Raw genomic sequence first — 15,388 nt, 5'->3', positions numbered from 1 at the left:
TTATTCTGCGAAATTTGATTATGGTTTTTCAGTTGACTTTTTAGAATTATCAGTTGATGTGACAAGGAAGACACTTAATGCTTTGAGATTTCAGACTATGCCCACAGCATATTTAGATGGGAGATATCCTAGAATATCTGTAAATTGTTGTTTTTGTATCAGCAGCCAGGGAGAGGTGTAAGATATTCATTATGTATGGTATTGCTCCCTGTTTAATTCTCCTGGGGTAGATTTCCCAAAGGGATTTCTTCAGAAAGTGTATTTGTCCATTAATAGGGAGAAGATTTGTTGCTTGCTGATGGATGGGGATAAATATACTAGATGAAAGATTTCTATTTGCTTTAGCAGCCCAATGGATTAGACAAACTTTCATTGCACAACACGAGTCCAGTGTGCTGGGGACCACTTATGCTAAAACGTACCTCAGCCTACCTGTTTGTGATTACCATTGGTTTTTAGCAAATACATTTGACTGACTGATACCTGTCTGTTCCACTTGGTATTAAATTCAGTTGTTTTATATTCATTATCCTGCTCATAAAATAGAAATCATACAGAGAGAAAAACAAAAGTTTGGACTAGTCCTGTGCAGTTCAGCTGCATTGTTTTCCAATAACTTTTTAACAGAAATGAACTTACTTAACTAAGAACCTTCTGTGGTCAGATTTTTGGTGAACAAGTTTCATCTTTTAACACTCAAGATGTGGACAGGATACTTGAAGCTGTTGTTGTACAGTGTACTCTTGGCTTGTTACTGTTAGTTGGGAGACGTTAAAGGCCTGGTTGAAATGGAAATGGACTGCCTTCAAGTCGATTCCGACTTATGGCAACCCTATGAATCGGATTTTCCTGGTAAATGGTATTCAGAGGAGGTTTACCATTGCCTTCCTCTGAGGCTGAGAGGCAGTGACTGGCCCGAGGTTACCCAGTGAGCTTCATGGCTGTGTGGGATTCGAACCCTGGTCTCCCAGGTGGTAGTCCAACACCTTAACCACTACACCACACTGGCTCTCCAAAGGCCTGGTTACTGGTGGTGGTTAATTCTTGCAAACCAACATCTGCTCTGAAATTGCTTCTGAGTTCTCATGTCTAATATATAGAATAAGATTATTGCCTCAGAACAATATGAGATATTTGCTTACTTGAAAAGCAAGTAAAGGATTGATTTGACTTTTAAATAGGTATACAGTAGGGCCCCGCTTACCGGCGCTTCGCTTACCGGCGCTTCGCTTACCGGCGCTTCGCTTACCGGCGCTCTGCTAATGTGGCGGCTTTAATTTCACTTTTTTAAAGCCAATTTTGCTGGTTTGCAACATTTTCACGTCATTTTTGCGCGACGGCACCATTATATTCAGTGGGGTCCTGCTTTACGGCGATTTCCGCTTTACGGTGAGGGTCCGGAACGGAACCCGCCGTATAAGTGGGGCCCACCTGTATTGTTACAGCATGCTTTGCCTTAATAAGTATGCTAGCTAGGCTTTTTCAAAATAATGTTCTACAAATTTTGGTTGGTTTGAATTCTTCAAGTCCTTTTTGGAGTAGACTGTTCAAGTCTGAATAGTCTGGTAACTGCAAACAGTTTAAAGTCGCTACCTTTCACTCAAATTTGGGACAAGTCTCGTGTGTGTATATGTATAGCAAAAAATGTGAACAAATGCATTGATAATGTTCATGGTGTGCTTCAGCATGCACTTTTTAAAAGTCTGGAATATTTCCCGTCCAAACAAATGACAACTTTCTGTTCAGGACAAGTTAGTGAATTTCTGGACAACTCTGACAAATTCAGATTAGTTGGCAGTCCCAATGCTGTTCTGACATTTTAATGCTAGAATCTTCAAGTCCTTTCTCAAAATTGATTTTCCAGTGAATGGTCTAGGAGTACATGATGCTCTATAATTGTTGAAGTGAACTGGGTATGTATTTGATCAGAATCTGGAAGGAGCCCCATATTTGTTGCTCTTATTCTATGTGGCTCTTTTGAGAATTAAAATGAACTATCCAGTATTTATTTAACACATTTTACAGCCTTTTTTATCAATTATTTCAAGGCAGTTTACAAAAGTTAAAACTAGTAAAATATATACATACAAAATAATCAGATAAAATAAACTGGCATTCCTCCTTCAATTTGATTTGTGATTGATCTGAAGTCACGCTGCTAGTATGTGGATGCATATGAAGCAACCAAGCAATATGATTATTGCTTGAGAATGAGGGCAAAGATTGGATGGGCTAGACTCAGATGAATACCCTCCCATGTGGTTGCTTAATTTCAACAAGCTTTGAGCAGTGTAACTGTATGCTGTGGTGTATGCATGTGCATAAGAACAGAGTTCCAAAGCACTGACACCTAGGAAGATATTTACAAGTCAATATGTTTTACAAGGGGAGTTACTTAAACTCAAGGCAAAGAGCTGTAGCTCAGAGGTAGAATACATACTTTGCACGGAAAAGGTCCCACGTTCAATTTCTGGCTTCTCAGTATAGGGCTGGGAAAGACTCCTGCCTGGAAACGTAGAGAGCTCCTGCCTGTTAGGGTCAACGGTACTGAACCAGATGGACCATGTCTGTGTCTGACTTGTTATAAGGCAGCTACCTATGTTATTAACATAGGTTCCCTTCATTTCTCCCTCATTTTTGCTAAATTATTTCAAAAAATACATTGGTACGTGAAATATGCAACCCATACATTTGCAGGAGATCTAAATGTAACATCACTGTTAAGGACGCAGCTGTACATTGAATGATTGGATGAGTGCCAGTTGATTAGAACTCCCTAAGTAAGTTGTTCAGAATTACTAATTTTTTTTCTTATTACAACCTCTTCAGGATGTCTGGTGGTATTACAAATTTTTACAAATGCTCTTTGTTGTGCTTGTCTGTTTTCAGACATGTTTTCCACAAAACCTGTGTGGATCCATGGCTCAGTGAGCACTGCACTTGTCCTATGTGTAAACTGAACATTCTGAAGGCTCTGGGAATTGTGGTGAGTCAAGACAGTGAGCAGTTGTGGAGATTTGCTTTCCAAATGATCGCAAATCAGTAAACTCATCTAAGATAGGTTCAGAATTCCAAGGGGTTGGTCATTCTACCTTGCTTGCATGAAATTGCAATGCCCTCCCAACCCTGCATTTTGCAATCAGTGAGATAGCTCATATCCTTGCTAGAGGGTGCAAAAAGATAGTAGCGGAGGGATGGGGTGATTGGTGTCAGCACTGTGCAGGCAAGGGTCTTCTGCCTTCCCATTAGTATATTGTGTGTGGACCTACTCACTGTGTATACTCAAGTATATTTGTCTTCCGCTATTACTTTTGGGCTTGGGTCTTAATGCAGTTTATCCTCTGAACACTGTCACAACCAATATGATAGTTAAAAGATTCAACAATCTGGGTGTGTGGCCAGGGCCGCATTATGACTTTCGTGGGACCTAGGCACTTTTGCCTTCGTGGGCCCCTCCCACCATAATGATATCAATATTAAAAATTATTTTTGATATGACTTTAAATCAACATTTTATTTTTTTCTGGTTTAGGCAAAATTTAATAGATTTTCGTGGGCCCTAAAATTTCATTTTTTTCTGATGTGAGAAAAAAATTAAAAGATTTCCTTTGACCCTAAATGTTCATTTTTTTCTTCTGATTTTAAAAGAAATTAAAACATCTTTGTGGGCCTCTAACGGTATCGTGGGCCCTAGGCACTGTGCCTACTGTGCCTAATGGATAAGTTGGCCCTGTGTGTGACTGGCTGCTGACAGTACCTGTTCCCTCTGGTTGTTGCTCAGCAAAAACTGCTTCTTCCTATGAATCACACTTCTTCATTGATCCCTAGTACATCTCACAGATAGGTTTTTATAGACATTTTACAACATCACTGAAGTATTTATGATTTTGCCAGAAGCCTACAAAAATGAAATATGTTAACATGACAATATTATATTTTCAGACAAATGTGCCATGTGCCGACAATATGGCCTTTGACACGGAAAGGCTCACCAGAGGCCAACTAGGCAACAGGAGATCAGTTCTTGGTGACCTTACCAGTGATAGCTCGCTTGCTCTTGAGCCCCTGCGTACTTCTGGAATATCACAGTTTCCACAGGATGGGGAGCTGACTCCAAGGACAGGAGAGATTAACATTGCTGTAACTAGTAAGTGAAGTTTGGTTTTAATTCGAGCATTGTTGTGTTGGTTTTATGTTGCTTTAGGCTTATTCTCCATACCTAAGCAAAAGTTTTATGTCTATTTATTTTAAATGACAGTGTAAAAAAGGCTCATTTTGAATAAGAATAGACCTGAACAGGATCAACATCAAGACAATGAACTTGGACTTAACTTTTGCAAAATCTAGTTGTTCAAAATTAACTGCCAATTAGGAAACTTGACCTGCAAGTCAGTTGCTTGAAATTGATAAATAAACTGTTTAATTTTAATTTTCCCCAGTAGTGTATTATGTTTGCAAAATCCTAGATTTAGAAATTCAGGAGAGTATTCCAAATATTTTTATCATCTTTTTATCATTGTTTTTGGGCTTGATGCAGTCTTCAAACAGTTTCTATATTGGAGCACTATCAGAACATAACATATGATGATTGTCTGATGGATTCAGCAATCTGCCCATGAAGATAATCTTGCAATATATGAACTCTAGATCATTGGTATGTGTTGCACTAGCTGCTTGGGGGTATGTTTTAGGCAAAAAATAATGTTGGATCATGTTCCACTAACTAAAGAGCCCTTACTGGATGCATTGATAAGAATTTTACTTCTGACTATTGCACCTGCTGTAAGGGTGTGATGCTAATTCTGTTTAATCCAGCTGTAATCCTCCTTAAGGACTGCGCCTTCAAAAATTTTCTTGGTGTTAAGCATGGCTTGGTCTGTCTCATGTTCAATAGCAACACATGGCTTTGATTGTCCTGAGCAATGATAATATGCCCCACTGTATTGCCATTTTTCTTGACCACTGCTAGCATGCCCAGAACATGTCTAAAGAGTGGATTTGCAGGTATTGTGTTTTGAGTAGAAAGACTTGTTTCCACTTAACAGGGCATTTAACATAGGTTAAATCTCAATATACAAATACTATTAGTTGCCAAAAATACAGGTATATACATATGCACACCTTTAAAAGCCAGCACATTCACTTGCTTTCCGGTAACTTAAAAATGAAGATCATAATAAAGGAGAAGAATTTCATGCAACATCTCAAGCACTATTATGTGAAAGCTTTTCAGATTTATTTTAGTCTGTGCATGTTGCACACATCTGTGTCACAAAAAGTTAAAACCAAAGAACGTACCAACCAGTTAGAAATGGGATACAAAAAACCCCACATTCCTTCTTAAAAGTTCTTTTACATTTGTTTAATATTTTTCGACTACAGTTAAGCTGAATTTTGTATTATTATTGACTACGCACTGAATTCTATCCTTTAAAAAATTGGAGCATTTTCTTTATGAGAGGAAATGATGGAACAGGCTCTTTCTGTGTGTGCTGTCGTATTCTCTTAAATACAGGCTTCATTTGAAGATAATCAGTCTTATTCCTTAATTCCAGGTAATACTTTTGTTTATACTTTTCTTATTTTGTATTTTACTTTAATCAGTCATTTATCATTAATGCCTGGACTCTGTGATCAGTATTATTGTATCATACCTATCTTTCTCACTTCTCCCATAATATTTTTGCTGGCCTTCTCCATTTAGTACCTTCTATACCTTCTGCTTTCCTCTGGAGCTTCACTTCCTGATGCCTCTCATGACTAGAATTGTTGTCTTCTGCCTCTGATCTTTGACGGCAATGTTGCCATCGATTTGACATAAGCCCTTCTTCCACAAGTGATTTCCTCCCTTTCCTTTGTCAACAGAAGAATGGTTTATTATTGCCAGCTTTGGCCTCCTGAGTGCCCTTACACTCTGCTACATGATCATCAAAGCCACAGCTAGCTTAAATGCTAACGAGTAAGTAAATGTTCAAATTGTGAGTGTGCCTACACACACAACAGCAAAGAAGTAATGGGTAGAAGAATTAAAAGGAATGAGATCTGGCAAACATCTAAAACACAGTGTTCTCTTCCTACATCAGATGGCTGGAACATCTGAGGGTAGACATTTCAAAAGGGAGATATATCAACATTCAAACTAACTTTTATGTTCTGGCACACTTGTCCTTTACCCTCTTAATTTGTGCATGTACACGTGCTCGTGCTCACACATACATACATACCTCTTGTTTGTCTGAGTTTATATTATCAAGCCTACCATCAAGGGGGAGTTATAAGAGTCATTGCCTATATTGACTTGAGTGAAGAAACCTAGAAGGGCTAATGCTGGTTCAGATTCCTGGGAAGGCAACAGAAAATTGTTTATCCTCATAGCAGCAGAAGAGATTACCTGGGAATTAGATTCAGCGAAGAGGAAAAAAAGTATGTTACAACAGGAAAGTTTAAAGAAAGTGCCAGAAAGTAATGAGGATGTTATTTTTTAATTTAATATTCTCCTCCATTTTTCTGCTCATAGAGAACCAAGAACAACTTTCAATGAAAAATACAATAAATAAAACGAACAACTTGCATCACTAAAACCAAACTTAAAAACAGCAGAACAACTTAAAAACAACCATCAAGAAAAAAAAATTAAAGCTTAGCGCTACTACAATTTTTAAATTAAAACTTATTTCAAAATTGTTGAAATAAAAACTTCCTTCAGCTTATATCTACACGAGAGCCTCATGAACACCTATGATTCCAGAACTGTAGTGTCATCACCAAGAAGGCACTGGCCTGGCTTACATGATGCGTATGTGTTCTATGTACTTGTGCACAGCCCCTTTTCCATAGGAGGACTGCCATCAAGCGGGTTATGACCTAGATATTTTTTTCTGGGGTTTTTATATATTCCTGTTACGCTATTATATTTAGATTTACTAGTGAAGTCAAGACTGCTATTAATGTTATATCGCTAAGTTAGAGTCATATTATTATGATTATTGCTATTGTGTTATCTCTTTGCTGGTAGGCCCATTGGCCTTTTCTCCTGCATTTTTAGATGTCTCTCTTTGGACTCCCTGCGAATGAACTGGAGAGTGGGAGGGGCCTGACGCCCCTAGTCTTGACTTCAAAAACATTCTTGTCTTTGGACGATAGGTGGAGCTATAACCCGCTTGATGGCAGTCCTCCTATGAAAATCACCCTTCAGGTGAGACCGATGGTCCATTCACTCCTGCTTCACTCATCTCTTCATGTGAGCAGGGAAACAAACCAGGAAACCATAGATAATCATAGTTTCCTATTATGTGCAAACTGTAGAAGATTAACTGTACATTCCTGGTTTCTCTCCCTACTCACACAAACAAATGAGTAAAGCTGAAGCAATGGGGTTGTGTACAAGTGCATAAAGCAGATTAAACCAGAATTTGATTGTGCAAACGCAGCCACAAAATATAAGAACATAAGAAGAGCCTGCTAGATCTGGCCAAGAGCCTATGTAGTCCAGCTTCCTGTTCTCACAGTGGCTAACCAGATGCCTATGGGAAGCCCAGAAGCAGGAAATGAGCTCAACAGCAGTCATCCATATAGTAGTCATTCCTATAGTAAATCATTCTCTTTTGCTTCTGTTTCTGTGAATATGTGAAGTACAGCAACACTTTGCAACACTAAAAAAAAGCTCCAAAACAATTGTGGAATAATGGCACTGACAGTTCTGCATAATAGTTTCCAGTGGACATGAGGACTGTCTCAGTTTGCACAAGATAAAACAGTGGGAGGTGAAATATATTCTAGCAAAATTCTAGGTGTGTTCTATGTTTTTAATTGACCATGCCCACCTTTCCTTAAGTGGAGCAGTTTAAGCATAGCAGGCTGAAAACATGCATCTTGGGCAGGCTAACTTTGTTTTTTCCAACAGCTAGAGTCATTGCTTAAGTAGTAACATATTGTAATCAGTCTGATTTTACATCAAACTGCAGTTTCGGATTCAACTGTTAATGCACCCAAAACAGAAATAGAACATAACCTCCAATTTTAAACATAGAAGGCTGTCTTCACCATCATATGACACTGACCAATAAAAAGGCATTGAAATTAATAAAACACAGGTTTCTAGAATGAATGATGAGGGAAATAAAATTTTCTAGATTAGATTCTCTGTAGAAACAATAGTAACATAGGAAAGAAGCAAGGTAAGAAGAACACTAACAAACATACAAAAATGTAATTCTCCATCTTTGGAAATGGCAGGTGTTGCCACCACTCACCATATGCTCAGAGGCACATGTTACCAAATTCTGCCAAGCTACACAGGAAGTGGATTGGACTGTGAAAGACCAACCCAATTGTCTTTGCATTTTGACAAATTTGTAGGGCAGTAGAATATCTCAGAAAGGAGGTCAGGTCTCCTGCTCCCCTGGTGCATTCACTATAGCTGCCCAATTTCCCTGCTTTTTAAAGTTTGATAGAAATATCTGTGGGCTAGAGGTATGTTCTTAAACTGCAAGGTTTTTTGCCTATTAGTGAATTATAGTTCCCAGTACCTGTGGTGAGTAGCATGAACCCAGGGCTTTATCACACTGTTCCTTGTAGGAGGTATATCCCCAGGCCACATGTGAGAATAGTTAATATTTTGGCGCCCTATGAAGATGGAGCCTACAGCCCTACTAACCTGAACACGCCCAATCTTGTCTGATCTTGGAAGCTAAGCAGGGTCAGGCCTGGTTACTACTTAGATGGGAGACCACCTGGGAATACCAGGTGCTGTAGGCTTAGAGGAAGGCAATGGTAAACCACCTGTGAATACCTCTTACCATGAAAACCCTATGAATATATATATAAAAAAAGATTTATAGGGTCGCCATAAGTCGTAATCGACTTGAAGGCATATAACAACAACAAATGAAGATGCAAAAATGATCTCTTGCAGCCCAAGTATTTTAAAAAAATTCATTAGATAAACTTAGGAGTAATCTAGTAAAACTTCAGGTAAGCGTATTTAGTGGATTCTCTGGACCAATGTATTCCTTTTCACTTTAATTCTCAGCCAATAATTACTATCAATTTTACAATAACTGCCTCTAGTTCCTCAGCATCCTGTTTTTGGAATAGTCTCACTACCTGCTAATGTAGCATTTTGGTTGGCTGGTTCATATTTCCAAAAAGACTGGAAGAATTGTGCTGATTTCACATAATATTTCACACTGATAACGATTAGCTACTTTTAACTAGAAGGTAGTTCTTAGACCTCTGTATCTAAAAGTACAAAGAATACTTACATAAGTAAAAACTACACTGTCAAAAGTGGAGGTGTGCATTAATATCCAAAACCACATTAAGTCATTACTTTGCTGTGCTGGAAAAGACACACAACTTCCTCACATTTTCAGTTCTCTGCCACATCACATTCAAAATAAAACATGAATATCTCCCCATCTCAGATCTTTTGTGCTGAAGAGATGTAGAGATTGTTTTTGGATATGACACAGTGGAACGGGAAGTCTGGAGAACTTATATATCATGTTCTCGCACAGTAATTTTTCCCATTATTCCCTTCCCCCTCCCCAAAATATGGATATTAAGTAAATTAGACCAGGTTTGGAGGGTAGAGGTCATAGTTAAAATTCATAACTTATTTCCTATTTTTATGAACCTGCTCTCAATTATCGTAGTTAATGAATATAAATATTTCACTTGTGGAAAAAATAGCTTTGTGCTTTCCTTCCCATTGACTGAAAGCACTAGCAAATTATTTTTACTTGGTAGAAAGTTCAAAATATTCTGTTCTTAACTCCTTTTTTGCATTTGTGAGTTAAATTTCAACAGTAAAATATTACTGATACTCTATTCTTTTACTTTTCCACAGAGCTGAATGGTACTGAAGAAATACTCTGGCTAACTGCTTTGGAAAGTGCGCAGCTTGTTTTTATGTATCATTACCTGATCATGTAACAGAAGCATATGTTTTATACGTTCAGTTTTCATAATTTGCTAATGCCAAAGCTTTATATTAAGAGAGGCTCAATAAAACTTCAATTATGAAATTTTAGTCTGAGATTGAATTTTATTATATGCTTGTCAGTGAAAAGTGTGTCTTTTCTAATCCAAAGAATGTTTCTTCTTGATGTGTTTTTATTATATATACATGTATCAGATCTTGATCATCCACTTCTCTTGTAAATGCAAAGACTTGGATCCTAAGAAATTAATAAGGAAGTTTACAGAAGGAAAATGTTGGGTCCCTCCGTACTGTCAGCGCACCCTTTTCCCCAGAAAGCTTGTCTGAAAAGTAAGGGAGACACTCTTGAACAATATGGGATGCAATGCTGTGGGAAGAAGAAATTGTCCAAAATGGAGCTTGGATCCTAAGATAAGTTAACTTAAAGGATGCTCATGGAAGTAAAGTTCCCCTTTTCTTCCTTCCCCTAGCAGCCCCATTCCACATTGTTCAGGACTTCCCTTTGACCTTCAGAAGAGTCTTTTCAGAGGTCATGGGAGTGTGGCAAATTTTCCTTCTGTGAACTTGTTTAACTTTCCTTAGGATCCAAGCCAAAGCTAACCTAAAAGCTATAAAATGGCACTCACTTGGTGGAAGTCAATGAATCAGTAACACAAGTGGGCTAAAGGATGGGGGGATTGATTTCTGCTAATTCTCCTCCACTACAGTTCCCTGTGTCATATTTTGGTACTGTTCTGGAGGTCCCACAACCCTCAGGAGCAGCTTCTCAGGAGGTTATAGTCAGAAAGAGCAGGTGGGCAATCCCCATTCCATGAATGGAACTCCACTTGGAATACTTAGGACTTAAATAATTAATTATGAGACCAGAATTTGTACAGAGATTGCAGCTGGAATACCAGGAATTGGATATATACTATTTTATAGCTACCGTATATTCCGGCGTATAAGACGACTGGGCGTATAAGACGACCCCCAACTTTTCCAGTTAAAATATAGAGTTTGGGATATTCTCGCCGTATAAGACTACCCCTGCTTATGACATGCAAGCGATGTACCTTACCGGCGATTGGCTGGTTGTTGTATACAAAGCCTATCGTGCGAAGGCAAGAATGTCTTTGAAGTCAAGACTAGGGGCGTCAGGCCCCTCCCTCCAGTTCATTCTTGCCTTCGTACGAACAAGATTGAGATCCTATAGCGTAGCTTAGCTAAGTTTTCTGTGTTTTTTGTTGCTGTATTTGTTTGACAGAGTGTGGAGGTTTTGTGACTGTGTGTTTACCAAGTGTTCCCTTCCCTCTGTCTTGTATCTAACGTCGTGTTTTCCATTCCTGGGGAGTTCCCTTGGGGGGGTTCCCTGTTGCCCGGGCCGTTGATTTTCCCAGCCTTTCATCCAACGGCCATCAGAGGGACCGTGGCTGCGGTTCTCTCTATTCCCAGCGGGAGCTTGCGGCTGCAGCTCCCGTCGTTATTTCCCTCCCGTTCCTGGCCGTTTGAGTCTCCCCCGTCCCGGGAATATTTCATTGAGAGTCTGCAGCTGCGGCTCTCTCTCTCCCTTTGCGGCTTTTATCTCGGACTGCCTTGAGCCTCGCTGCCTGACAGTTTCGCGCCGCAACGGTCCCTGCATACGGCAGCTGTGGCTGCCTCCTCCTGCTTCCTTAGCGGCGGCGGCTTTTTTGCCTTTTTTACCTAGCCGTTCCTTTATTGATTTTCTGCGCCGCGACCTTGCTTATCGGCCCCGCGGCTGCAGCACAAGCGGCTCTACCCCCGCCCGCCATTGCCGCTTCGTTATTGTCTGCCATTTTTTGACTTAATTTTCCCGCTCTTTTTCAGCACCCGGCGTATAAGACGACCCCCGACTTTTGAGAAGATTTTCCTGGGTTAAAAAGTCGTCTTATACGCCGGAATATACGGTACATACACGTTTGGCTTGTTATATTTCATTGTTTATTTTCTAGTCCTGATGCAATATGATAGCTTCATTCTTTGTCTTCTTATTCCTTAATTCTTTTGCATATAAAGGGTGGCAATTATGGTCCAGTTTTAGATAAGTCTATTACAGAATATAATGCTCTGTAACAAAGTAGATTACCCCAGCTGACTGCTGTTCTTACAAAAGAAAATATCCGGCAAGAAGATATTTTGTCTGGTTAGATAGCTTTCATTGCCATTGGGGTCAGAGTTATATGACCAAAACATGATGTGTCAAAAAAGGAATGGTGTACAGTGTGTGTGTGTGTGTGTATGCATGCATTTATACATATCAATTTCTATATATGAGTTAGACGGCGATGCCTTCGGTGCTTGAATAGTACTAGTGGACTTGTTATCTCACCTAGCGCAGGTCTTAAGGAACTTTGCATATTCCATCTTTTTCAGGAACGTGTTTCTTTCTCCATAATGTACTGCTGAGGCGGACTTCCCAGGAGGATCCCTCCGCCTGTGCTGCCTCTGAGACGGGCTCCCGTCTTGGATGAAACTTATCCAGTTTTAAATTCAGTCAGAAGGGTTTTTTCTGACTGGGGATGATTTCTTCCGGATAAGGAAGAAGCGTGAGATCTGCCACATAGTTTTGTTTTGATTGTTGGAGCCTGGAATTCGTCAGAATTGTCTGTCTTCCAGCAGTTCAGACAGAGCGAGGATTTTATGCTAGCTCAGCTGGATAAGTGACCCGTTTTTTTTTAACGGACTAGCAGGCAAACCTCCTGTCTACATTTATCATTTTCTTATCTATATAGCTAAAGAGATTTGTCAAAGTAACAGCAATTAAGATAACCTAGATGAAGTAAGACTTTCCTTCTTTATTTACGGAACTAAGGGGGAAGAAAATATAAATAGCTTATCTTTTTTTATTATTATTGCAAAAAGCTGACATGGAAAATTGCGTTTTAAAGATTACAACGGATGAGAGCTTTCTGATTGGGAGAGATAAGAAATCTTTTTGATTTACAAGACTTTTGTGTAATATATATAAGGGACTATTTTTTCTGATCTACTTTTTTGTTGTTGTTGACGAATCTGCTCATTCTCTCTGCTACTAGTTATTTGAATGCTGTGAACTAAAAGCTGTTTTTGCACTTCTGGACATTTAAGAGATAAGGACTGTCTAGCGTGTGACGTTAGTTGGTTGGAAAGATTAACTCCTTTGTAACTGGATAAAGAAATAAACTGCTCTTTGCTTGGGACATTGAAAATTGAAGGAGTTTTGTTCTTTTGGTTTTAAGAATGGCAATTAAGAAGATCATGGATGTACAAGAAGGGACTTTATTTCTAGACATGCTTCAGAAAATAATGGATGGGATTAACTCAATAAAACAAGAACTGAGAAATAATAGACAAGCGTGGAGAACTGAATTTCATGAAATGAGACAGGAGCTGAAAGAAACTCAGGATTCTATGAGAAAGGAGAATAAAGATAGATCTGGAAAACAAAAAAAGGATGAAAGAGAAATTAAAGGCAAGGTTCAATCTATGGAGATTGGCTTAAATATGGACATGAAAAAAGATTTGGATTTCCTGGTTGTGATGGATCCTGGAGATAAATATTACAGTTTGGAATACAGCGCTGTCTCTGAAGGAATTGAAGAGATTGGAGATAAAGATATTATCGGTTCAAAAAAATTCCTGGACTGGAAGGATTTGATGGAACTTGAAATGGAGAAAGTTAATAGAATTAATCCCTGTTTTGTGTCAATGGAAAAACCTTCAAGAAATGTACTAGTGTATCATGTGGAAAAGAGGAGCAGAGATGCGGCTTTGAAACAATACTTCAGTGTTACGTTTGGATTTGATGGTAAGAAAATATCTGTGATGGAGGAAATTCCTATCAGACTTTTATTATATGACTATGACAGCAAGATTTTTGGGTGCGTAAAGATGGAAGATGGACCCAATATGGATAATGACAGAAGAGCGATTTGAAACTACTGGACTCAGTAGATTTGATGAGTTGGATTAATTGACATGTTTATTTAGAAAAAAAAATTGATTGACATATATCTCAAGGATTGGAAACTTCTCTTTGACTTTTTGTGGAAGATTAAAATGATATGATGTTAATGAGATTTGAAACCAACTAAGATAACCGCTGGAGGAAGGTGATTTTATAATCTATTAAGAGATAGGTTTGTTATATATTATAGATTTATAGCTGAACTATGACAAATCGGAAGTCAATATTTTTATATATACGTATTTTTTTTGTATTGTATTAGTTATTGATTTGTGTTGTTTTCTTTTTTTATTATTTTTTTTTTGAAAATTAGAATAAAAATTAATTGAAAAAAAAACATAATGTACTGCTGAGGCATCCATTTTTGAAAGAGAAGACTGGCATGGGGGAGAAGAGGCTTCTTAACCCTTTTCTCCTGGGTTGTATTCTGCCTAAAATCACTACCACTAAGCTACTTTTATCACTACTGGGGAAAATCTGTGGGTGCCCATAATCGCAGAACTATAACATACCTCCTTTGTGTGTAACCATAATTCAACTGCATATAAGTAATCAAATTCAATTTTTATGTGTGTGTATGCAGTCATTGATTGTGTGCATTCCACAAGCAAGCTAGTCAAGTCTCTCTCAAGTATAGTGCTTTAACTTTGAATTTAATTTCAAATACATGGTTTATTGTCCCTTACATGCTGTGTAAAATTGCTAAACTATTTGAAATACTTGTTGTTAAACATTCTTGTTAGACTTTCTTGCCATTTTCCCAAGTCAGAAAGGCTGGAGCTTGGAAGAGAGCTATTGCTCCAACAGTGAAATAGCTCAGACTGGTAGCTTATATTAGTGTGGGACAGGTCTCCTTGGTTTTCATACAGGTCCTGATCTGGGAAGCTGCCTCTGTGTACTTGCCCCCATGTGCTTGACCCTCTTCTCAAGTAACTTCTGCTTAGCTCACTTGTCTTTTCTGCTCCTGTGGCCCTGGTGGAGATGGGTTGGGTGGATGCTGAGAGCAGGCCACAAATTTGGGCAGCTGGTTTGGGGACCTCCAGTCCTGGGGCAAGGATATTCAGATTCAGTGGCCCTTCAGGGTCATTACCTGCATGAGGATCTGCTGGAGAGGTTCTGCTCTTCCTCTGAGGGGACCTCAGGGTCAAGGTCTGGGCAGGGCTGACCCCTGGCACTTGTAAGTTTAACTTCTTGTGCTGAATAAAGGGCTCTAGTCCAAGAAGTGTAGCTGTATCATACATGAAGAAAGGTTAATTTAAATAAAACTTACTTTCAGGATAACCATATTTCATTTTACTTTTAAAAAAAATCCACAGTGGCATTGTTTGTGAATGTAGAGTTGTTGAGCTCTGAATTCCAGCCAAAAGCTAATGTCAGACTTAATGAAGTTGATTATTATTGAATCAGGCAGACAAAAAGATATAAGTTGGCTAAAGGCAGAACCTTTTGTTTATTTGTTCAAAGTTTCACCAACTTTTGAATTTAGTACTGTGTTTAAT

General features: G+C 38.7%; 1 protein-coding gene and 1 pseudogene across 2 annotated transcripts in view; both read left to right on the top strand.

Annotated features, from left to right (window-relative positions):
- RNF130 (ring finger protein 130) overlaps positions 1-15,388 on the top strand; it is a 111,784-nt gene that overhangs the window by 69,695 nt on the left and 26,701 nt on the right. The window contains exons 6-9 of one of the 2 annotated variants that reach the window (XM_061617334.1): positions 2,890-2,986; positions 3,943-4,147; positions 5,866-5,959; positions 9,851-10,028. In XM_061617334.1, the coding sequence (XP_061473318.1) occupies positions 2,890-2,986; positions 3,943-4,147; positions 5,866-5,959; positions 9,851-9,866 (412 nt within the window). In that variant the 3' untranslated portion in view covers positions 9,867-10,028. Of the gene's footprint in view, positions 1-2,889; positions 2,987-3,942; positions 4,148-5,865; positions 5,960-9,850; positions 10,029-15,388 lie in introns of those variants that run through there. The other variant, XM_061617335.1, reaches the window with a different exon arrangement.
- On the top strand, positions 8,639-8,757 carry LOC133382673 (5S ribosomal RNA; annotated as a pseudogene).

Source organism: Rhineura floridana, chromosome 3 (assembly GCF_030035675.1).
Source record: "Rhineura floridana isolate rRhiFlo1 chromosome 3, rRhiFlo1.hap2, whole genome shotgun sequence".
Lineage (NCBI taxonomy): Eukaryota > Metazoa > Chordata > Lepidosauria > Squamata > Rhineuridae > Rhineura > Rhineura floridana.
The sequence above is the reverse complement of the archived record's forward strand: the minus strand, read 5'-3'. Positions and strand labels throughout refer to the sequence as shown.